The sequence below is a fragment of the Labrus bergylta genome, chromosome 7, assembly GCF_963930695.1.
Source record: "Labrus bergylta chromosome 7, fLabBer1.1, whole genome shotgun sequence".
NCBI lineage: Eukaryota > Metazoa > Chordata > Actinopteri > Labriformes > Labridae > Labrus > Labrus bergylta.
The window spans coordinates 26,580,643-26,605,719 of NC_089201.1; the positions used below are offsets into that span (position 1 = coordinate 26,580,643).

Below are 25,077 nucleotides of genomic sequence, written 5' to 3' on the forward strand. Positions count from 1 at the left end.
GAGAACACCGTGCAGCAACACCGTGTTATTGAATTTAAAAAATATATATATATATATAAATGTGTTTTGCTTCACTATACGTCTGTTTGAGGACGTAGCAGTGCACTTTGATTCAGGGGGATCACAGGATACTCAGATGTTACTGATGGGTTAGAAATAGTAACAAACAAATGATGTAATAGCATCAAAAGAGCTTCTAAAGCGCACAGAGCATGAGTATCTTTTATTTATTTTAATAATGCCCTCAGTATCCATATGGCGCTGTCGGAGCAGGCAGCGATCCAGCATGAAGCCATATGAAGAGAAGTCTTTTTATTCTACACTTCAAATTACACTAAAGCTGCAACAGCGGACCGTTTTTATTATCCGTCTGTCTTTTGATTACTTTGTTTTAACCAATGGATTCATTACTGTCAGAAAATAGCGGTGGAAAGACACAGCGCCTAAATTGGTCTTGTGTGATGATAACTGCTTGTTTTGTCTGATGGTCTGTCAAAACTCCAAAGCTTTACACTTTTCAACACTTGATGAAAGAAAATGAAATATAACAGCCAGTCCATAATGAAAGGTTTAACCTATGTTTGGCATGGGGCTAAATCAGTGACAGGAATCATTGATTATCAGATATTTGATTATCTATTGTCTGTCCATACTGTAGATCCACCAATCACAGTCAACAGAAAGAAACATCTGCTTATAATCTTTAATTTAAAACTATGGCTGCAGTATGAAATGTAATACTTGTGAAATAGTAACTCATCGGCTGACATCATGTCCCACTTGTGAAAATACTGTTTCTTTCAAACACCAAATACTTACGCAGAACACTTGTAATGAAACACCTGGAATCACCTGAACGCTAACGACTATAAGTCATGATTTTCAAGAGATAATTATATTCTATTATGTTCCCTTGTAATATTTTATTGAGCTTGAATTTTAATGACTTCATATCAAAATGCCACTAACCATATGTGTTTCCAACGGTGCAATTTCCTGTATCTATTTATTGACTGTTAGTTCAAATGTTTACATTGTGTTTATATGTGTATATTTAGCTGTATTGATATTATGACTTATTTGATTTGATTTTATCATTGACTATATTTCATAGTTTCTCGTATTTTTACAACTTATTTACACTTTTTCTACTGTCTTTTTAGCAGCTTTAACGATTGAATTTCCCCTCAATGGACGATCAAAGAAGTTCATTTTATTTTATTTTATCTTAAAAAATGTCAGTAAATTAAGGTTAAAACTGAAAGAGCAGTACCGCAGACATTTACAATATCAGCCCACATGTGCACAGGCAGAATATCATTAACACTTGAGCATCTGTGCGTATGTGTGAATTCAGGTATGTGTGTGCCTCTTTGGCGCATTCATCCGTGTTTGAGTTTGTTGAGATACATGATGCACCTGTGTTAAACAAATGACCCCCTCCACGCCTGTGTGGCTTCCTCCCCAGGTGTGGCTGATGCATGGATCATGAGGTGCAGAGAGCTCGGGGGCACACATCGGCCCAATCGTCCTGGGATGGCCTCTGAATTTGCATCTGAGCGGAGGAGCTGGTTCACCTCCTCGGCTGCTGCCTTTAAGAGGGGCAGGGGAGGAGGGAGAGTGTTGGAACAAAACCCCCTGCAGGCAGAATCAGGTGTTATCTGTCTGACGGGGGACACCACCATCAATCTCTGCTGTCCACTCTGCTTTGCCCAGAATCAAATCAGCACAGGGTTATATATCTGCGCAGACGACGTGTGGACAAGATAAGCAATCGAGTATGCCAAAATGTTGCTGTGTTTGCCTGATGTGTGAAGGGAAACTGAATTTATCAACACATGCGATCTATCAAAGGATACGGTGATTAAATGAAAGACTGTTGTTCCCCTATGAACTTAAACCTAAAGTTTGTGTCACACATCATTGATGTAATGACAGCTATACCTCGAGAAGCACAATCAAACTCATAGATAGTCAAATAAAAGCTAGTGGGCACTGAAAAAGAGTGCATAGGGCATATTCTAATGTATTAACAGGCACAAATTCCCTTGAAAGTTTGTTTCATTTTTCTCACTTTGGGCTGTGATGAAGATAAAACTGCCTAAAATATACAAGGTCACATAAGAAAACAGCACTTCATATAATCAGACAACTCGTCCTGAAGCTTTTGGGATATTTATTACTTTTCTTCCAACTCACATTACCTGAGCTGCGCTTCAATGTTTCCCTTTTTATTTGATTTCCTTGTCATATTTTTTTTTTCCATTTACGGTCTTTCACTATTTATATCTGCAGAAATTAAAATATTTCCGTCCACTGCCGCAGTGCCACTACACAGCTGTACTGCGCTGCTGAAGGCCATCGACTCAAGCACGGTACATTTTCACTGTCTCTCCTACATGAGATCTTTTTTTACATTTGATCCCAGCCTGGAACATTTTGACAAAAGCCGAATCAACTGAAGGCTTTTTTTTTTTTCTCTCACTTCAAACTTTAATACATCACCTCTTTTTTTCAATATATATATATATATAAAAAAAATATATATATAAAAAAGGGGAAAGTCTTTTATCTTCTCTGATTTAGACGAACTTTCTTCTGACATCAATCACTGGTCTGTTTCACTTCCCGGGCTCATTCAAAATTCAGCAGTTGTGCTTTTAACTGATTCAAACAGACAAAATAACATCATTGGAGTTCTGCTGTTTTTTTTTTTTTATTCCACTAGCTATACCTGTTATATGAAGAATTGATCTGAAGATTTCACAGATTACTTTTACAAGAGGAGTAGAGGTCTTGCCCGGAGCTATGCTGCAGACCTTAAAGCCCCCTGTGAGCTCGCCTGCAGCCTCAGATTCTCCTTCTACCTGTTTGAATGTTTCTCTACTTGAGACTATGGTGACCAGGATTTGGTGATAAAGATATGATATTAACTGTTAAAAAAACTTCTGCTGTATCTTGTCTGGATGGTGTTGTAAAGTATGCAATAAATCCTCTTGATTGCTTTTCTTGTAATTCATCTGTTAAACAAGGCTAATTACGCCGTGGACCACAAGGCGGCATGGAAGTTTAAAAAGCAACAAAAGGGGGAAAATCTGGATTTCAGAAAGGGAAAATCTGGATTTCAGAAAGGGAAAATCTGGATTTCAGAAAGGAGGAGGTGAAAAACCTCTGTTGACACCTGGTCTGTATGATAATCTGATCTGTGTATGATGCCTTGGAGTTTGAAAGGCACTTTGTCCAATTAGACGTGTGCAGCAAATTTCCACCTGCCCATGACAGAGATGAAGTGGCTCTTTGAGAAGACGCCGTGGCAGCGAGCCAGCCAAAGAGAGAGCCCAAACACTGCAAGTGGAGCAAGCAAGAAATTAATGAGCATCACAAGCTGCACTTGTTTAACACAAGATGACGTCGGATGAATATTCCCCTCAGTTAAACAGCACCATGCTATATTTCAATTACCCAAACAAACGCACAACCTCGACGAGGGCTAATTAAAAATAGTTTCAAAAAAAAAAAAGGAGGGAGAAGTGGAGGACGCTTTTCTTTGATTTGTGTTGGGTTTGAGTTTATGTTTACTTGACACTTTGCCAAAGGCTGTCCTTAACCTTTTAATAACCCAAAGTTTTACTCATTCCACTTTCTTCTCAGTCTGTCATCATAGACGGTTAACCTTGAAAACAAATCAGGTCCTGTAAATATAACTTGAAAGCAAGAGGGATCGTAACATGGTTACAAGTTCTCCACAAGTTCATTATGTGTGAGGAACGTCTGCACAATAAGCCATGATCAACATCAACCATAAGCCTTCATCTTCCTATTTCTGTACGTCTATTTCGGTCTGTCACATAAAAATAGGCTTTTAACAACCCAGCATGGCGTTTAATTATTGCCTCTTAAGCACTGCATTAGTTAAATAAAGCTGCAAATATTGATTGATCGGGTGGTTATTTGTCAGTGGGCACGAGCAGGATTCGTGTATCAAACATGCTAAAGAGTGACTCTGTCTTTCAATCACTGTCACAGCAGCAGCACTGCTGCACTGATTGAGCCCCATCGTGCCACACTCTGTCTTCACACGCCTCCTAAAGCAATCAATCCACACACACACACACACACACACGCATATACGAGGACCAAAAATTATCATTAGTGACATATTCATATTAAAAAAGCTGCCTTTTCAAAGTAACAAAGGAGCAGACTTGTCTTTGACAAGCGCAGTACAATGATTCTATGACAAACTGTGTGAGGCATGAACAATTGTGATCATCTTCTATTATTGGGTGTGAGTAAAGAGTTGTGTTCATTGTTGTCGTCTGCCACAGGAGACAATGTGTACAAAAACAAGATTAACTAACAAAGATTAGTGTTTGGATTCATCAGAAACAGACAAAATGTTCAAATATGAATCGAATACAAACAGCTGCTTTCTTCTCTCCGATTCGTCGAGGATTGCACAAAGGGTCAGCGGAGATATCGGTGTTTGTAAAATCTCACAGACTAGTGTGAGACGTTTCAACAAGAAGGAAGCTAAGAGTTCCACACACAGTGATTCAACATGATTAATACTTATGGGTATTGTTTAACTACTTCAGCCCACTGGCCCTCTGTAACCGGCGAGTTAAGAAAAAGAAAAAAAAAAAAAAGGAAAGACGGGCTGGGATGTTAATAATTAGTTGGTTCTGCGCTCAAAAAAATTCTGTCCAACCTCGCCAGATTTTAATCAAAGGCTGAAAATAGTAGCTGATTGTAATCGGCACTCAGAAGTCACCAGGGGTGTTTGAAGAGCCCGTCAAGCCTGAGAGTGGAGCTAATTCGATTAAGTGGCGGCAGTACCTGGAGGGGACGGATCTCTATCTCTCCCTTTTTTATTTATGAGATTAAGTCGCGCTTGTTACTCCAATATAAATAATCAAACCAACAGAAATGACACTGATTTTCAAGTTGTTGTGTTTTTTTCTATTTTATCTCCCTCGTCTCCAAAACTTTTTTTTTTTGTTTGTTTATTCCAGGTGACAAATAAACTTTGTTGAGTAATACTCCAGAGGTACTGATGTAACGAAAATTACAGCCGGGGAATGTGATATCCGTGCTTTCAATCCATGGGTATTATTACATCTCCCCATGTGGAAGCAAAGGATGAAAAAAAAGAAAAAAAATCAAAGGACAGGCGCTACAAAAATGTTCTGCTCCTGCAACTACATTATTTATGATATTCGGAAGATTTGAAGATGGATTTTCGTGCAAATGAAAAACAGGTTCTTCTTCACGTGTGGTGAAATAATGATGCAGAAAAGTTAAAACACACATTTTTCAGACTGTTTGAAGCAGAGACTGATAGTTACAGCGATTCCTCCGACCACCTTCTCTCGTCTAGACTGTTCCGGTTCTGTTTAATTCATGCTGAGAATACACCAAGTGCAGACATTGTGATGTTCAATTATTGTTACTCTCACAAAAAAAAGAGAGAAATCACACGCATTCAGCCATGAAACGCAACCCGCATGTTTCAGTTCTCGTCTTGATCTGATATTGTTGTCCACCACTCGACAGAGTCCTTAAGTAGAGCTGCTGTGAGGAGCGTTTAGCCTCCAGAAAGCAGGATAAATACCGCTCAAGAGGCTCTCGAGGTGTGCCGTTTCGATAACATACTTTAGATTTGATGTTATGTCTTCCTGCTTTAAAGCGCCGAGAGCCTCCATGGCCAGGAGATCATCCTGATTTTATTCTGAAGTGTTTAAAACATGTCAGAGATCTGCAGCCTGCAAGAAGCAGCAAACTCTCTGTGGTAAAAAATATATTTATACATGTTCTCTTATAGTGCAGCCTTTTTCAGATGCATGACATAAAGCAGCATGAAAAGATTTGATTTTTGTTCAAAGGCCCAGGATTGATGGTTTCAGAGATACCGCTGGTCAAAGTTTCACACTGAGTTCTGGGATGTTTTTTTTTTTTTTTTTAAGCATAAGGGCCTCGTCTACCTGCTCATGAGTTTTTGCTTCTGCACCCTCCACACTGCGAGAGATGTGTAAGGCTTGGCCCTGGATTTGACATAAGAATTCCTCCGAGTGATCCCTTCAGACCCCTCTCAGCACCTCATTCGCTCCAGGCCTCTTCTAAAGGGGGGGGGGGGGGGGGGGGGGCTCGTTTCATATCAGAGAGGCACCACTAGGAGCCAAGCGGCAGCAGCAGGTCACAGTGTACCACATTAAATTTAGACGCCTTTAACGCCCTCCAATAATGCATCTGGAGTATTTCCGGTCATTACTATTCAGACTTTTTTTTCTAACTCAGACACAAACTTCTGTAAATGGGCCATAGATCTGAGCTATCATTCACCACGGGAGACTACACATCAAATCCGGTGTCTGTCACCAGTCGAAACTTCCTCGCCAGCCCCAGTTAAAACCACTGGTGACTCAAACTCCAAAATAAACATCCCGGAAGGATCAAACTTTCAGATTCAGTCTAGGTTAAGTTTGACATTTCCAAACTTCTTTAAATTAATTTAGCACATTAGGGCTTGCACGGCTGTGCCGTTAATATACACCCAATTAATCTTGAAAATTCAGAACAGGTTACTCAAACAATGCAGCTACACAACAACATGTGTTGACTGATCTCTTGTAGAAGCATTTTAGTGTGTCAGACTCTTTTACAGTGCGTTTCCTGATACTTGAAACAAACTGTGGTTTTGTTATATGGCAGCACCGATTAACAACATGTACTTCCACTTCTCTTTAACTTCAACTCCTGCTCTGATTGGAAGCACATGGACTCAAATCACACACACAGGCCTTGAACTTTGGTGAACTGAGTTTCCTGCCTCACATTAGGTGTCAATTATTATCGTTCATGAGGTGGAACTAAAGAGGTGACTGCAACATCCCTAAACAAAGTTCTGCCCTCTCTGAGTCAGACGATTCATAGAGAGGCCAATCTAAAAAAGTTCCACAAACGACCACAGTTTGTCCTGAGATGTTCAAAAATGGATTTAAACAATCAGTCTAGTCAGCACTGATCCTGGATAAGTGTTTGGGGTTATCACATTAGTTCTTTGGTCACTTTAAAAGGTATAATATGTAGAATGTTATGACAATGTTTACATTAAAATATCTAAGTTCATTCAAAATGGACTAAACCTACAGTATGTCATAAACCTTTTTATTGTTGAGTACTTAAATTACCTCAAATATTTCAAATCCTTCATTATAAAGTTATAACGGGACGTGTTGCCAAGGAAACACCGGATGTTAAGTCACAGACCGCTGCAAAAGGATGCAGGAACTGCTCCTGAAAGCTTTCATACTGTTGCTGTATGTGCTGCTTTGATAAAAACTTGTAAATTATACTGATAAAGATGTGAATTATACTTAGATAAATCGTCTTATTTGATGTCTTGCCTCTTAAGAACAAGGTTCAACAACCTTTTCATTTTTCTGTGTATACATGATCACACACCGTCAGTTACAAATTACAAATGAAAAGTTTGTAAACAATATGTCATCAAAAGAATCTAAAGCAGTCTTTGCACTCGGCTTCTCTGGAAGTAAACAATCCACTCGACATCATTGTGGATGTGCACATACAGAGGATCATACAGAGGATCATACAGAGGATCATACAGAGGATCATACAGAGGATCATACAGAGGATCATACAGCAAGTTAAATGCTCCATTGATTATTATCAAAAGTATAAAAAAAACTTCATCTACTGCCTCCTGGATGAAGCCCTGATACACCAAACCAAACTAAAACCTTAAATCCCCTCATGGAAGAACTTCCTGTTTCTTTACAAACACACCAAAAAGGTGCAATCAAAGATTCCATGAAATGCGTGGGTGGGTGTGTTCTATGGCAATGTTTGACCTGGTTACTCAAACCTTCTGGATGTTAGAATAGGACTTTACACACTTGAATATTAGGGTTTAACAGAAAATCTGAGACAACTATGTCACCAAAAAATACACTACAGGATACAGGAGAGTACAAGACTGAAAAACAACATTACTGCAAAGACAGACCCAACACACAACTTGTTTTTTTAGAGGCACTACATCCATCTGCTTAATTTTTTAAAATATTTTATTTATAATATAGAAATATCTAAAATGCATAACAATATTTTTTTGTATATTTCAATATAGCAAACCTGTCCACAAAAAGGGAAATTATCTAAGAGACAAAATAGATGTAGAATTTAAGGGACATTTTTTAAGAACTTTATATATGAGCAGGACATTTTGAGTATTCATATGACACATTCTACATTGTGTTATTTATTAAAATTAACTAACAGTGAAAAAAAATCTATGCTGGTCAGCCAACATGAAATCAATTCAATCAGTGCTCATTTCCCTACTAAGCCTGATGACATTCACAGGTATATCCTCCTTAGATAAGCTTTACTGCACACTGCTCATGTGTGATTCGACCTTTGAAGCGTAGAACAAGAAGAGCTTCTTGTTTTTTAAGGCAGTGGTGTCAAAGTGTAAACAGAGCAGAAGCTACACAACAGCTCAGTTTCCTATTGATGTATTACTTTGTGTGTTTTTTTTGTTTTTTTTGTTTTTTTAGTTAAACTGGCCGGTGTTTTATTCTGAAGGACTCACTGTGTCAAAGAAAAAGCTCTGAATTGAAATCAGCTGACAACTAACATTTAACTCTGTTAACTGTCTGACACGTTCCAATGAAAGAGCTCATGATATTATTACTTCACCCACACTTCAAAACACAGGACTGAAACTCGATATACTGCTACAGGCAGTCAGCCAGAAAAAGAAAAAGAATGAAACACCTAAAGGAGTTTTGTTTTTTTTGTATCTCTGGGATATGTCCAAGCTGAAGGCTCAGCTATAAGCCAACACCTGTATCCTGGTGCTCTCCAGCGGGCAGAGAGCCCTCATTCAGTGAATTTGAGAATGCCACAGCCTCAATAATGTGGCTGTCCACTCGAGTGCTGAACGAGCCCCCTAATGCCAACTCCTGGCTTTTGGAGATTATTGTGTAAAAAAAAAAAAAAAAAAAAAAAAAAGAGAAAGAAATTTAAAAAAAAACAGTTCACCTCTTCCATCTTGTTTACACAACAACTAAATAAAAAGCTGCCACTCCAGCTGAGAGCTCTCATCCCGCTGCCCGAAATAAAACTGCTGGATGAAAGTCTGGTTGTGTGTTCGTTAGGAGACGTCTGCATATTTTTACACTCAGATTCTTTTTTAGCTGGATCAATACAAACCGCAGCGTCAGGTAAGATGTGCTTCCCACAGTGAACCAACATTTAAAACAGGTCCCTTTTTTTTTCTTTTTTCCTCCTTATTGGACAATCTACAAAACGTGACATAATTTAGTCTAAAAATATCAAAGGGGTTTTCTTTCTATGTAAGACGAGCTGATTAGAAGAACAGTGTAAAACTTCCCTGTGCAGAACACCACACCACACTCCAACTGGAGACAACTTTCATATTGTTAAAAGCAGAGTGGGATATTCTGTACCTACCCTGTTTAAACTATGTTTGCAATCTGTTTCTTGATGACCCTGATGAAGGCCATAAGCCGAAAACGCGGCGGTCTAATTTGTGAAGATGATCTTCATACTATAAGAGTGGCAGGAGCTTTTTCACCTCGTCATGTTAAAGGCAACAACATGATATATTCAGCCTCTTGAGTAGCCATTCGTTCACCCCTGTCCTCCCTAACAAAGGAAAGTTATGTGCAGATGACTCCTTGTAACTGTGCAAACTTTAGATTATTTACAGCCTAACAAGATATTCATAATGGTCGGTGTCACTCAGTGAAGACTACTTTGAAAGTATCAAAACGTGCACATGCTGTACACACACTCACACACACATTACACACCTGTACAAACACTTGTAAACACAGCACACCAGAGTACTGATTAGATGTGCAGCTTCAAATTCTTCCCTCTCGCGACTGTGAGATTTCCAGCCTCTGCAGAGACCGCGACCTTACGTAACCGAGCCATTAATATTGATTGTTTCCAAAAGATCTGCGAGCTGAAAGATCTCGCAAATATGAAAAAAAAAATAACACAGTTTCTACTTTCCAGTAATGATATCCACAGCCCTCCACGCTCTGTTCCCTGACCCACTCACGTCTTCCAGCAGAGCTTTTTTTTTTTTTTTTTTTTGCTGAAGTAAGCCCCTTCTACTTAAAAGGTATTAGCACAAAACAGTAAACGCTCTGCATGCAGGAGGAGAAATGTGCATCCTTAGAAAGTCCAACACAGCTGGTGCATATAGAGGAGGAAACTGTGGCCTGAAAAGTTTCATTGTATTGAAGTGTGATCCCCCCCCCCACCAACAAAAAGTCTCACAACTCTGTAAGACAACCGGGAGCCATAACCGCTCTTTATTGTTTTATGATTTAAGTAATCCTGCTCTGTACTGTGCCAGTCTCATAAAACCAACTGCACTTACTCCATAATAGAACACTTGCACTTTTTTTCATCAGTACATCATTAAATCATGTAATTACGCCATCATTTCTATATGAACGGAAACTTTTCTTCTGCTCTTTCTGCATGCAGGATGCACCGAACAGTTTTGTACTTTGTCACATTCAGACTGAGGCCAACTGTTGCAGTCTTATAATGCCTTTAAAAACATTTTGAGAAGTATCATTTAGATGTATTTTTAAAATTCAGGCGGCATGACAGCAAACTATTTATTCCTAATACACATTAAGGTTGTAGCTACACAGTAGAACGTGCACAAGATGATATAGGGGAATACTTCATAACCAGTTTCAAACATTTGTTGACTTAAAATAAGTTCTTCAAAAGTACTTTTTTTCTTTTTCAAGCTTACTACTGCTAATGCTCTCTGGCAATCCTTTTTAATTCTAAAGATAAGGGTCAAACTGAAGTTTCAGAGCAAGGGAACTCCTCTAAAGCTGCAGAGGTTGGTCCCACTGACTGAACATGTTTTTTTTTTTTTCCACCCATTCAGCATTACATAACAGACTGAAGGCGTTCTTTTTCCTGTCTTTCTCTTTCCCAGACACACTTTAATCCTGTGCATAAAAGGGGTGGGGTGAATATGGGTCAGCAGGTTAGGAGAGTCTCAAAGTCAGACTTAAGGAGAAAAAAAAAAAAACATTAAAAAGAAACTAGGAAAAAAAAAAAAGGAAATCAATCCACGAAGCCTCCAAAAGTACCTGTCTTTGCCCCGCTATTACATAAGTGCTCCGGCTGTGCCAGCCCACAGAGTTACACAGTTTCCCTTCTTTGGAGAATAAATGCGCGCTGGAGTGCGGGGATTTTTAGTTAATTTCACAACAGTGGTGATCACAGGGAGTGGGTGAGCTGTTGTCTAAAGAGAACAGATCGTCTGTGATGATTCCTGCTCTCAGTTGCGCGCCTCTGTTTATGGCTAAACCTGTTACATAACCAGCTTACATTCCACATTCACCATATCACTCTCTAAATATACCCATGCGCACAGGCGGAGTGCGCACACTTTAAACGCACCGTGCACTGCATTAATTGTCGCGTACACGCCGGTTACCACACATGTCATGTATACAGCAAAGAAATGCCAAAGAATGAGCAGAGAATTCACTTCTTTTCTTTTGAACTTGGATGTTAGCCTGTGCTGGAGACAGCCGAGAGAGGAGGGAGGGGGGGGGGGGTGTGGTTAAATACTGTCTGTACTGTACAACATGGACGGGACGTGGTGGTGGATAAATCATGTTGAAATGAAATCAGATTGCAAACACACATAGTGACTTTTTGAACGGGCTAATTGATCGCACAGTCCTGTGTGGTGTTTTATTGTGTGATCAAGGAGGAGGTTTTTGTTCGCAGGAGGCGGCTCCATGCTCGCAGCAGTGTTTGAGAACTGCTGCTTAAACAAATTCCAGCTGCTGGGGCGTCTTTTTTTGCCACACATGAAAAGCTTAGATGTAAAAAAAAATAAAAAAAAATAAAAGACGACCGTGTTGTGGTGTGTGGGGAACAGTGGAGGACACGTCTCTACAAGGGAGAGGGGAGAGTGATCGATAAACTGGCCAACAGTCCCTAAAAAGTTCACTTTTAACACTTGGACATTAACGCGTTCGAGCGGTCACGTCGGGCAGCTTTTGGCACCAGAAGAAGCTCCTAATGGTCATTTTTTTTTTGACTTACTGGGGGTAATTGATTTATCCTACAGTCGGAGTAAATGTGACATCTGTGACCGTATAACCCCCCCCCCCTATGATTTGAGCTGTCAGTGGAGCCTGAACGCAGCAACACACACCGAAGCACTAATTACAGCCGATCGGGGATTGAAAAAGCCGACAAATAAAAACCAAAAGCGCAGACACTGTGCTTTGGTGGATTGAGACAGTGTGGGGTTATTTATGAGGGAGGAGATTTAATTCGTTTTGAAGTTTGATTGAAAAAACCACCGATCGGGCTTAATTCTCCACACATTCAAAGGCGAAATAAAGGTGTGCTTACCTCTGTTGGTGCTCGAACAGGTCTGCCTTCGAACCGGGGCTGGATGGTCCGCTTTCCGGAGAGTCTCCAGGTTTACCGGGGTTTCCCTGACCGGGGTAGCCGGCTCCGAGGCGCTGTTGCCCGGGTCGCTCGCTGGATCTGGAGGGGAGTCCATGTTGAATTTTCAGATTTATTGCTTAACTAGAGCTAGTACTCGAAACTAATTCTATGCGATGTGTGAGCTCCGACAACGCGTCTCGCTATCTAATTTAGACTAGAAGTAAGAAATGAGAAATGCGAGTGTGTCTGGAGGTGGGTGTGTAGGTCTGATTGTCCACTAGCAGCGCTAGTGAGAGCTCCACTCATGCAGGCTGGGAAGGGAGAGGTTGTCAATAGCCGAAGAATAGATGTAGGCCTGAAAGTAATCCATGCTGATCGACCCCTGCGAGGTTCAGCATGGTCAGAGGAATAGTTTATTAGTCTAACTTTGACTGAAGGACACCTTTATGTCATTTTGTTTCATTCTTAAAGTTACAATCTGATTCTGGATTTAAAACTTAAACTGGCTAAAACTGACAAAATGAATCCGTCTAACAGGCATTTGCCCAATCTCAAAAATGAATAAATTATCAAGGCTATAAAACGTAAAGAAAAAATGAAAAGAGTATGACCTGGATGAATGTTTAGGATGTAGCCTATACAGCATATGGCTTTTTTTTTTTTTTTTCTTTTTTTGTGTTGTTTCTAAATCATAAATCTACAAATCGTCTCCAGTTAAGCTTAATGTCCCCTATCATTTAAATGATTTAATCCAATTTCCAATAATAGCCTATCACTTGGAATAATTTCCAGTTTATTCATTCTCCATGGCTGCCTCCCCTGAATGCAGCATAAGCGGTCCAAATCTTCTTCTTATCCTAAAACAACTCAACTTTCATGTCTAAGATTCTTAAAAAAAGATATAACCAGAGTGCACTTCATCATTTTTATCATCACCGCCACCATTTTTATCGTCATCATCATCATCATCATCATCCTCCTCATCATCATCATCTCCCCCGTCCTGTGGGAGGAGCGGACTGCATGTCTGAGCAGTCTGCGCGGGCTGATGAAAGGAGTCTCTCCTTTCCTCGCACACTAACCTACGTGTTGTCTCCGCTTTGTTGGGATAAAAGTTAAGACTGGCAGCAGTTTGGAGAGGAGATACGCTTTTTTTTTTTTAAGACGTACGGTGTCGTGAAAAAGACGCTGTCAAACGTCACTCCGGCAGCCGAGCGCATTGCTTGTTGCGCAGCAATTGCAAACAGCACGCTTCCTGCATGTGACCAGCGGGGCAGGCTGGGAGGAGGAGACACGCCCCTTCAAAGCGGTGCACGTGGACTTTGACATGGTCCTGGCCTCTCAGAGCAGAGCCAGACTACAAGCCAGAAAGATCAGGAAGAGGAGGGAGTGTTATATCCCTTTCAGCGGTGCACACACCTGAATAAAAACACATTTTATCAGTTTAAGATCAGGCGTACTTACTACAAGGTGTTTCTTTCACATTAGTTGCAACCTAAAAAAAAATCAAAAACCAGTGAATCACCATGGTGATTCTACTTGATTGAAACCATGCATGCCTTTAATATTAACACATCTGACTTCATTCAATACAGAGACAGTTACTGTCTTTATAAAAAAAAAGCTAAGGCTATACACTAACATGCCTAAAAAAAATAGTTAAGCTATGATTTCTCAAGAATGCCCAATAATGTAAGAGTGTATGTGGTATATGACTAGGCTATTTAATAGTTTAAATTGGTATATGTAAATGTAATTCACCATTTTGATAAATATGATTTCAAAAAATCTGTGGAAATTATCAAAAAGTGTTGCTATGGATACCAATCTTTTATTTATCTGGTTGTTTTCAAACTAGATCTTCTCTTGCAAGAGAGGAAATGGAAACAAAGTAGCCGTGGGCTGTAATGATTTAAAATGCAGTTGTGTGCATCAACTTATTTTACTGAGCATGTGCAGGTGTAAATCAGACAATATAAGACAATGAAAGGGACAATAAAATGTTGTATTTAGTTCATGTTTGAATATCCCATGAAAGTGCAGAGATGAGCAACAACAGTTTAAAATCGGTGTAGTCAGAGGGATGGACTTAGTCTAAAAGAATCTGTGTTCATGTTTTCCTGTCCAAGACCAACAAGAGCATGACATAACTTTTTTGCAGCAGTGCTACGGTAAAGGATGACTTCTTGACAGAGAGCCAGGAGGAATCTCTCACTGCCAAGCGAAGAGGCCGAGCTCCATTCCTTCTGCTCAGCTTAAACGCCTCCAAATTTCCCTTCCCTCCTGACCCGCTGCAATCTGACCACGTGAACCCTGAAACATTCCACGCCTGTTGCATGTTCAGCTCTGAAGCAGACAAACCTGAACTTGAGGGAAGCATATTCAGGATTTCAAAATGCTAAAATACACATGGTGCACAGGTGTAGACACTCAACTTGCATTGTGTGTGCATGCATTTCAAAAGATGAGGATAAAGAAGAGTGCTTTTTGCACCTTACAGATTGGAATATGGATGCACTTTTAAGCACAATCAACAGCAGCATAAACAGAGACTCATATTAACGCACTGTGCTGTGTTTAAACCAAACAGGATGCAAGGACAAGTTAGGTGCTGCCTGTTTAATTTCTGAGTTAAAATGAATTATGCTGCTGTCACATTGTTGAGCCGGGGAAGGATGTGGCGGATGTGAAGCGAGTAGAGTAAGCATGCCTGCCTGTGTTTAAAAATGATTGATTAAGCTGACACCGGCTCAGGGGTGCAACACCGCTCTATTTTTCTCCCTCATTATGTAAGGCTATATTTCAAATCAGGAGCGCACTGGAGGAAGACACCAGAGACACCAGACAGGACACCCTTCAAATAAAAAGTTTATCAGACAACAGCCAAGGAGACTGATGAGTTTCCCCTCTAATCTTGTCTAAGGAGAGCTGATAGAAAAGAAGAGAAAGTGGGCTTGTAGAACAACAGCATTATTTTTAGAAATAGATAGATGACTGCTTTGGACAGTATTCACGATGTCTGTATGTGCACATTGGGATTTAAAAAAAAAATTCTTCATAAAAGTTAAGATTAAAATTAAACATGAGCACAAACATTTTTAAATTAAAGCCAAGAAATGCACTCTATAAAATCCACTGATCCCCATGCACTGCACTAGTTTCCTGTCTAAACAGCAGGAAGAGAAACATGATTCCTCAGAAAGAAATTCCTCTTCATGCGGACACGCTGACATATCTTTGTTGCCTTACAAATCGGACATCAGAACCCCGAGCCCGGGAAAACACGCGGTTCTCCGCATGCTCGCATAGTTCAGAGTGCCAGGGTGTAATGAAAGAGACATATTAATGGCCTCTCACTTATTCATGCGTCTGAAATGAACAGGCACAATCACATTCTGGAGCCGGTTGACAGAATAAAGCGCCAACTTTGGGGGGAAATGATTGTATTTATGATTTCCCTCCGACAAGATGAAGGTACCAAGAGAGAAGTCGGAGTGACACATGTCTGACAGTGCAGACGGTTAAATGATGTGATGTATGGCAACATACCCGAGCATGGGGGGGGCACTTGTCTTATATATTTTTCACTTTAAGAATCAGCGCCTGAGGAGTGCAGACCTGGAGGCAGAACAGAAGTCATTGTTGTTGTTTCAGCTCTCCTGTAAATTACACAGAAACACACAGTGCATTTGAACAAAAACACAACTGCAGGATCGCTACACTCACACGATTGCTGTACACTTTTATGATTTGGATGTGTCTATTACAGCATTACACTCTCAAGTTTGTCTTCTTCCCTCAGAGGCAGAGCTCCCAACAGCACCACCTACTGTAGCAGCAGCCTGACCACAGGAAATCACTGCCCACACTCCACCTCAGGCTGCTGATACATTAGGTCAGTATAAAGACAAATTCCCTTAGATACTAATTAATATGTGATTTCTACATTTTTTTCAGGGTTTTTCCAATCAGAGATAAAGACAATAACAGTGTTAAAAGTGACTCGTGTGTTGTTTTTCTCATATCAGAAGTTTTAATGAATCTTTTATGAGTTCTATGAGTTTCTGCAGGATTTCATTAAAATCTGCAAATAATGGCATTTGTAAGATTTGGAAAACTTTTTAAAATGTTATAAAAATGTTCTCAATGAACGCTGCATGATCACAAATGTGTTGAAGAGAAGACACCCTGAGGAGGAGATACAACAGTCTGAGCTAAATACATTCCTGTAGCCCACAGCTTATTAAATCTGAATACTATGCTCAATATTCCCAAACACTTAACTTTGGGGGGGGGAGGTTTTGCAGGAAATAAATAGGGGGGTAAGCATGAGCAGCGTCCTGTCAGAGCCGAAATTGACTCATGGCGTGTGGGTAGAGTTCACATGACTGGGGACTGGAGTGATTTCCTCCGTTAAATATCAGGAGGTGAAAAATGGCGTGGTTATTTGTGCCTGACAGAAGTTAAGAGCTTTTCCCTGAGGCCCCGCTGCCTCCCCGCTGACCGCAAGCAAGGCAGCCTTCTCCTCCAGCATCCACTCACCTTGTGAGATCACACCTCCACACCGGCTGCTGGGGTACATCCTACAAAATGCACAGTCCGTGCATTTTGTAGATGAGCTTTTTTTCTTTTCTTTTTTTTTCTTTTGATTTTAATTTGTGCATAGAAGTTTGAGCAGTGCCAAGTCTGTTTATGTTTGAGTCAACAGAAGTTGAATTCAGAGGCAGGTAAACCAAGTGCAAGGTCAAGGTTTTGTGCCTGTGTAATTAGGAGTGTAATTGCTGCCTGCTTTTGAGCCTTATCAGGGAATCCTGCGTGGCACAAACAGGTCCCACAGGAAGAGATCAAAGCAGTGTCTGGGGAAGGAGGATCTAAATAAGAGTTCACGTTTTGGAGGTTTAGATGATGGAAAACAATCTTATATCCATGTCTGAATCATTCTAATGGATCCATGCCTGTATGCATGGATGAAGATGAGGGTGGACGCATTAAAGTTCACCTCACACCACTAACAGCCCTCAGTGCAGAGATGGACCAGAATAACCACATCGAATCTGAATTGTTGTGCATGTATAAAAACTACAGGCAGTTCCCTTAGTACCTCTAATCTCAGAGTTATGACTCAAAGGTTGAGAAAAAAAAGGTTAACACGGTCTCATTGGTGTTTTAGAGATTTAGCAGATTTAGCTCCCGTGAGGAGTTTCGAGCTGCTCATAAAACAGACGGCAAAGATTCATTGTGAGTTTCCCGTTAGACATTAAAAATAAAAACTGATGATTTTGCTTGTAAGACAGAACTTTCACATGTCCAGGACAAGATCAGCAAAGAAATACATCCTCCTGTTTAGTCCACAGGGTTCACCAACATCAGCACAACTCAAAAGTTCCTCACAGGAGCTTAAAAATGCCTGTGTCATGGACGAGGCACAACTAGAGTTTGCCGGATTGTGCCATAATTGGTATGGGCCACAATACTCCCTAGAATGTGGTATCAGTGAGTATACCAGTCACTGCACAAATCTATATTTCAATCAATTACAGAAAGTATAGATCTAGAATGTACTCTTTTTAAATAAGAAAGAAATAACAACAATGTACTGCTAGCACTAGCCAAGTGCATTGTCAAGCCGTTTTGATATATGCACTCCTGAAAATATCTAGATAATTTCAGGATATTCTCCTGACCTGGCTGTTCACATATGCTCCTGGCAGCAGAAGACTATCCCTGTCAGACATGAGGGGGGGGGGGGGGGGTTCTGCTGAGATAAGACGAGATATAAAAATGAAGAGGGAGGTCGCTCTACGATGTTATAATGATAATATTTGCGTTTATATCAATGCTACATGGAGTTCAACTGAATCACAATATCAACAAAAGAACGGAGAACAACATACTGACGAAGAGAAAACATAATGCAGCTTTGATTACGTGCATCAAACAGGCATACTGTAAACTCTATGCACCGTGCAGCACAGTATATAAAGTAAACGTCACTACCCCCTCTTATTGGCTCGAGGTGAATTCTCCGGCGAATATCCTGCTGGGTTCTAACATCAGCTCACTCAGACTTGGTGCGGATAAAATGCTAGGGGTCTGGCAGGAGAAACTCTGGGTGAAGTCGAAGTGAAAAATGTGGCTGTTTGCGTTCACACACACAGCTCCTCCTGGAAATATCAGGAATTTTTCAGGACTTTTCTTTAAGTGTTAAAGCCCTAAGAATTCAAACTATAGCAACATTTTATCAATTTGGGTTTTTTCAACAATATTATGTAAAAAAAAAAAAAAAAGTATCCCACTACTATTGGAGGGGTTATTGGTATTGGCTAATAATCAAGTCAAGGTTTTTGAATTATAAAAAAAGGATATTGAAAAAATCTCACAACTAAGTGGATTTACATGTAGGATAAAGTTTTCATGTAGGATACAGTTTAATAGCAGCTCAAGTATGTTAAGTGGTTCCATTTATATGTCATAATAAAAATGTAAACATAAAAAAACGCACTACAATAAAATGTGCAACTCTTGCATTTCAGCAAACATTACTTTGAGTCATCATCAGTCAACACTGCACCACGGTCGCCAGACTTCACTGCGGCATGCCATGATGAAAACAAGACAGCGGCACACACTGCCTTGCCTGATCCTCTCTGACAATCCTCGCCCAACCAACATTACTCTCCCCTCTCTGATGTTGGGCGGCTGCTAATTTAGCCTTTAGCTCCATGGTACCGTAAATCACAACACTCAGGAAGACAAATGTCAGAACACATGTTGCCAGACTGTGTCTTTGAGCAGAAGATTCCTTTAATTGGGTGTGCAGGGACCCGGTCCAATCCCCAGCACCCTCCTCTTCTTCTTCCTCCTTCCTCACCCTCTCTCTCTCTCTTCGACTCTCTCAACACACACTAACAAAAGGCGGAGAGATGAAAAAGACAGCGCCAACCTATCCCTACTTTGTGCCATTATAGAACAGACACACTAGGGGTAAAGAGGTACGAGGCTGAACATCAAGGAGAGCTTTATATAACTCGCTTTTTATTCGCCTTGTTTCATGTTTATTTTACTTCTTCAAGCTATCATGTCTGATTGACACCGCACCCTGTCATAACAACCATTATTCATCGAACCAGCTTATGGAATACAGTGATCGCTTCTGGATATATTTGTCTGAGTTTAGGAAAATGTGTAAAGAATCAAAAATGCTCTCCAAAGTATGTTCGGTGTCATCTCATCATCAGTGTTATGATTCCACCCTTCCCCTTTCTCCGCTCACGCACACTCTGAACTTCAGCAGAGGGAATAGAGATCATAAAGAATAGATATTCAAAGGCTTTAACACAAAAAGACTTTCCTCAAAGCCTGCCTCTCTCTCCGCATCCGCTGGGCTAGGGAGGATGAAATGTCCACACAGAGAAATCACAGGACTCAAGTCAAAATAAGTTAATTTCTCTTGGTTAAAATGTACGGTTCACAATTTATACATAATTATCTTTTAAGCAGCAAATGTTTATTTAATCATTTGCTGGAGCTCAAAGTGTTGACTAATGCCAAGATTGAAGTTCAGATGTTCTTAGTTATCACTGCTACTGTGCAAAAAACAACAACATTCAATGAATAAATAAAAGCATTCAAACAAACGTATACAAAGGCAGGACACAAGTCCCTCATTAGCTGTTAAGAGTAACAGAATTCAAAGGCCCACTAAACACTCACATGACTTCAAATCATATCTGGTAACCCCAAACTTTAATTCACCCTAGAACCAAAGTGTAATCATTTTATATTATTCTCAAGCATTTCCTCCCTCAAAGATCAAGGATTTGTTATTATAACAAAAAAATCTGTGTTCATTCACTTAAAGTGGAATCAATCATTGGTTGAATCATGCTGGATTGACCAGTTTGAAAAACTAAAAAATACAAAATTAAAAACTTTGTCCAAGCAAACCCTGAATGAGTAAAATTTCTGTTTTTTTTGTTTGTTGTTGTTTGTTTTTTCTCCCACGGGAGATAAAGTAGCCTGGAAGAATATACTACACACACTGATAAAATAATTTATCTATTAAGAAAACATTCAAAATATCATGTCATGTTCAAATAGAAAAATCGACTTTACCACAACAGTTTTTTATTAAGCCAGCAATAAATAATATTCAAGTAGTTAATAAGATTGCTGTAATATTCCTCTGAGTCTAAACTTAGCTTAGGATCCATTAAAGACATTCAAAAAGGTTCAAACACAGAGCTTACTTTTATGGATAGAAAAAAAAACAATAAGTGGCTAAATCAGGTTGAGAGTTGTTGCACAGGTTGTTTTTTTTTTGGCAGATTCCTTCTCATTGTAGATTTACATTTTCTTCTCAATCTTAAATTAATGTAATCAATTATGTCCTCGACCTTCTTATCATAAATTACATATTACATCTCAACAGTGCATGTTGTGCGTCTAACAGCTTGTATGTTGTGTAATGTGTAAGTGCTAGTTAAGTGCTAACCCAGTACAATACTTTGCACTTCTTAATGATTGATACAGTACGTGTTATGGATTGAATTATCTATAATAATTACAACATAGTGTTAAAGCATGGACAATATAAACCCAGGCCTCTGTCCAATAGGTAAAACTTAACACATGCTGTGTGCATTGCTTGTTAACTTAAATAATTTGTCTCGTTAAATGCAATGAGTTCAGGCTTTTGTGATGTTAATTGTCAATGCTCATATTGCTCTATTACTTAAAGCTCCTGTTGGGAACTTTTGGTTTATGTTGATTTTGGCGCCACCTGTGGACAAGACAGCACATTTTGTCTCCCACTGATCTTGTTCTTTTCACATGTAAGTAGTGATTTTCAACAAAGATCTTAGCCTTGCTTTCTTTCCACAGTCAAATGTATTACTCATTGAGAATATTTGCTGTGGATATTGTTAAAGGTTGGTTTCTGCAGAATGTTGTTAATCACTTCCTCTGACTTTTACTCCACAGCAGCATAGACAGACATTCAAATATGTCTTATTATTAATTTCAGAGCATTTTAAAACTGGCAACAAAAAAGAAAACTCCACACAGGAGCTTTAATATAAACAAGTCATGTCTGGTCATTATTGTAGAACTTTCATTGTTATTATTATTATATTATTACGCCCATCAAGGTTACTGTTGGAGCAAATAGTGAACCAGTGTATAAGAATATGTAATCAACAATTATTATAAAGCAGAACTTACATTAATCAGACCATCAGAAATGTTATGAATAAGAAACGGGGTCTCAGGACTGATCAGAAACTCTAATTAATACAAATAACTGAAGTCATAGCAAAGCAGAAACCCTGAACTCTGTAAAACTCGTATTTCCTGCAATCATCCGACATGTGATCCACATCATCTCTTGTTTGTTTAGGCAGGACCCCGCATGGCAGTGGGGAGCGCCAGGCCATGAGCTGCACAGCACCACTCTAATGAGCAGAGCTGGACACAGACAAAGAGAGTCTGGACTGTGGTCTGCTTTCTCTGCCCATTATCTGACTCTGGTCCAATACACAGATATTCATTCATGTTCCTTTTAGCCACTCTGGTTTCATGAGTATTAGTGAGTCCACAAAGGCTACACTATAGCCTAAATTAATAAGCCTTTAATAAATATGATACAGTGTGTGTAAAGATGCGGCGATCTACTGAGAGCACTGATTTTATTTAAAAAAATGTTCAAATAAAACAAGATGTTACATTTTTTGAAAGACCGAAAACATAAGATTCATTTTGCAGTCCATGTAGAGAATCACTATAATCATCAGAATGAAAATAAGTTACTTGATTTTCAACTTGTGATCTTAAAAAAAAACATGTCCTTGTACTTGATGAACTCATCCCTTTAACAGAAGAGTCATGAGCACAACGTCACCCTGACTTTTTAGTTTCACCTTACAATGCACTGCCTTATACACATCTTTAATAAAATAATGCACCCATTCATATTTTTTGTGTCTTATAATGCCCAATGAATAGATCAACATATCCAAAGTCTCTTTAAAATGTTTTAAAATGTTTCCTTAGTCGACCTAACTTGGAGTTTTTGAAAACTAGTCAAGCAGCAGTTTCTGTGTTTTGCTACTAAATGTCAGTCTAAAAAATTCACCAAGACTAAAATAGACAGCCTGTAAAGAAAATTACACAGAGACAACAGCCAAAGCTGTCGTTTTTCCCCCCAAGGTTTTCCAAAGCGTGAATTGTTCACATAATGTTTGTCTTCAACAACAAAACAAGTCTCTTCTCTTTTTCCTACGTGGGTTTTTTTCTTTTCTTTTTCTTTTCCCCAGCCAGACCCCATAGTGAGCAGCAGGCACCTTTTATTGATCAACACAAAGTCCCAAATAAATGAGCGCAGAATGAGAGCTATGCTCCAGGGAGTTCAGGGGAGCTGCGGCTCCATAGGTTCCCATCAATTTTAATCACTGCGCTAATGAAGAGGCTCCTCTCTGTTGGGTGTCCATAACTCACCGTGCCAGAGCTACCTCCACTACCTCAATCAAATCATTTCTACACAGCCCGCTTCTCAGCACAACTCTAATGACCTTTTCAAAATAAACAATGGCTGCATTAAGCCAGCTGAAAAATTGTTCGACATGAATAGGAAAGCTAAGTGTTTTTAGAAAGAAGAATGCATGCAGGATGGAGAGAGTTAATCAAGCCCACTTCAACTTGTATGTAAAAGACACAAGTGTTTTTTTGTAATGCACTCACAGTGATTGAATTGATATATTACAAGATATTCTAATGGGAAATAAGGACACCGAAGAAGAGTTTGTCAGATAAATAATTATAATTCTGCTATTCCTTATAAACTGCGGTTTGAGTTGTAACAGAAAAATTATTTGATTTGAGAAAAACACATTGTAAATGTTCCAGGGGACTGCAGATGTAAGCTCTATAAGCTAACTCTGGTACAGTGCATCAAATGGCAACATGTATGTTTAACATTGTACATCATGGTCCCTTTACAAATAACAATTAACGTAATAATAAATTGAGGTTCTTAATAGGCTGAAAATAAACAGAATGTACATTTCATAGTGTATTATATATTGACATTTTTTCCTTTGTAATAGGCTAAGATCAAAATAACACTTTACTTCTAGTCTTAAATAAAACATGGTTTTCATTTTTATCTTCTCAGAATTACAAATTCCTTTTTGTCTCCAATGAGTCAATAAACACAACTTCAAGCACACAAATCTAACATGAGCGATCAGGGCCTTTCCTGGGGTGAAGCTCCTCATGCCACGGTGCACGCCTCATCCTTTTTTACCCTCTAAGTACTCCAGAAGTTATTGAAACTCCAGAACTCCAGTATGTGAACCACACACGCGCACACACACACACACACACACACACACACACACACACACACACACACAACCATCCTGTACCCATATTTTACATCTCGTGACGTCCAAAATCTTTCTCCAGCATCTGCTCCGCTCACTGTAGGTAAGGGGGAAAATCCATCACCTTTCCCCCTGGGTTTGCATAAGCCTCTCAAAGAGGTGAGTCACTGCCATTGGGGCTGTACTGTAAGTCGCCACGTTGTGGGATTTGCCCTGTCTTTTCAGATTCGATATCTGAGCCCTCCCTTGTGGGCGTTGTTGCCGAATGCTCGGGTTCCACTTATCTGATGAGAGGGATCAGGTATGTACATCAAAACCTGCTCTGTGTTTAAAATCTTACATGATATGTCTTTATTGTTTCAGTTTGTCAGCATAGGTACAGTGGGACTTCTAGTCGCAGTATAAGTTAAATATTGTTCAGCAGAGAGTCACAAAATACAGATAGAGAGCAGTTATATTCTATTTCATCCAATAGTACTGTAGCAGAGCAATATACTGTTTACACTGTTAAACCAACAACAGAAACTCTTGACTGAAAGCACACACTCTAACTGAAGTAGTCTCTGGGTGTTCTCTGGACTAAAACACATTACAGTCACTGTGATTAACAGCTCGCTGTGAGCCCGGAGTGAACGTTTATGTTTGATCTTTCATTTGTGATATAACACACGGGGCCACTCTTTGTGTGTTGTTGTAGCCCGTGGGCACAGTGGGCTGTGTGCACGGGCAGGGGCAGTGGGCCAAGTGGACGGAGAGTTTCTGCTCTCTGCAGCTGCAGCCTGACCCGTGTAAACATACGCATCCAGAGCAGATGTTAGTGGCTCTTGTGTTGCTCTTTAGATGTTGGACTGGGAATTCTACTGACACATTGTAGCATGAGGGGGAAACTGGTGATTGATTGATTTATTCTCTTATTGTGTCGTACATGACTGATATGCCCAGCACAAAAACAGGCTTACCCACCGTTATCCGGGCCCTCCAGGAGGTTGAGAATGTGTAATTGTGGAAATTCATGTGAATATAACCAACCAAACCAAATTATTTACACATACTGAGGTGTTATAGTTTTATTAATTTATGTTTCTGTTTTTATGTTTGTATAACAGAAGCCTTTGTTTCCTTATATAAGCTGTAAATACTTTGTTTTATTTGCCTTTGATGAAGTTTATATGGCCTCTGGTAAGAAAAA

General features: G+C 39.6%; 1 protein-coding gene across 1 annotated transcript in view; it reads right to left on the minus strand.

The window, feature by feature from the left end:
* Positions 1-12,802, minus strand: part of roraa (RAR-related orphan receptor A, paralog a) — a 190,043-nt gene extending 177,241 nt beyond the window's left edge. The window contains exon 1 of the mRNA XM_020631291.3: positions 12,469-12,802. Within this exon, the coding sequence (XP_020486947.1) occupies positions 12,469-12,622 (154 nt within the window). The 5' untranslated portion in view covers positions 12,623-12,802. The remainder of the gene's footprint in view (positions 1-12,468) is intronic.
* Positions 12,803-25,077: the final 12,275 nt, after the last annotated feature.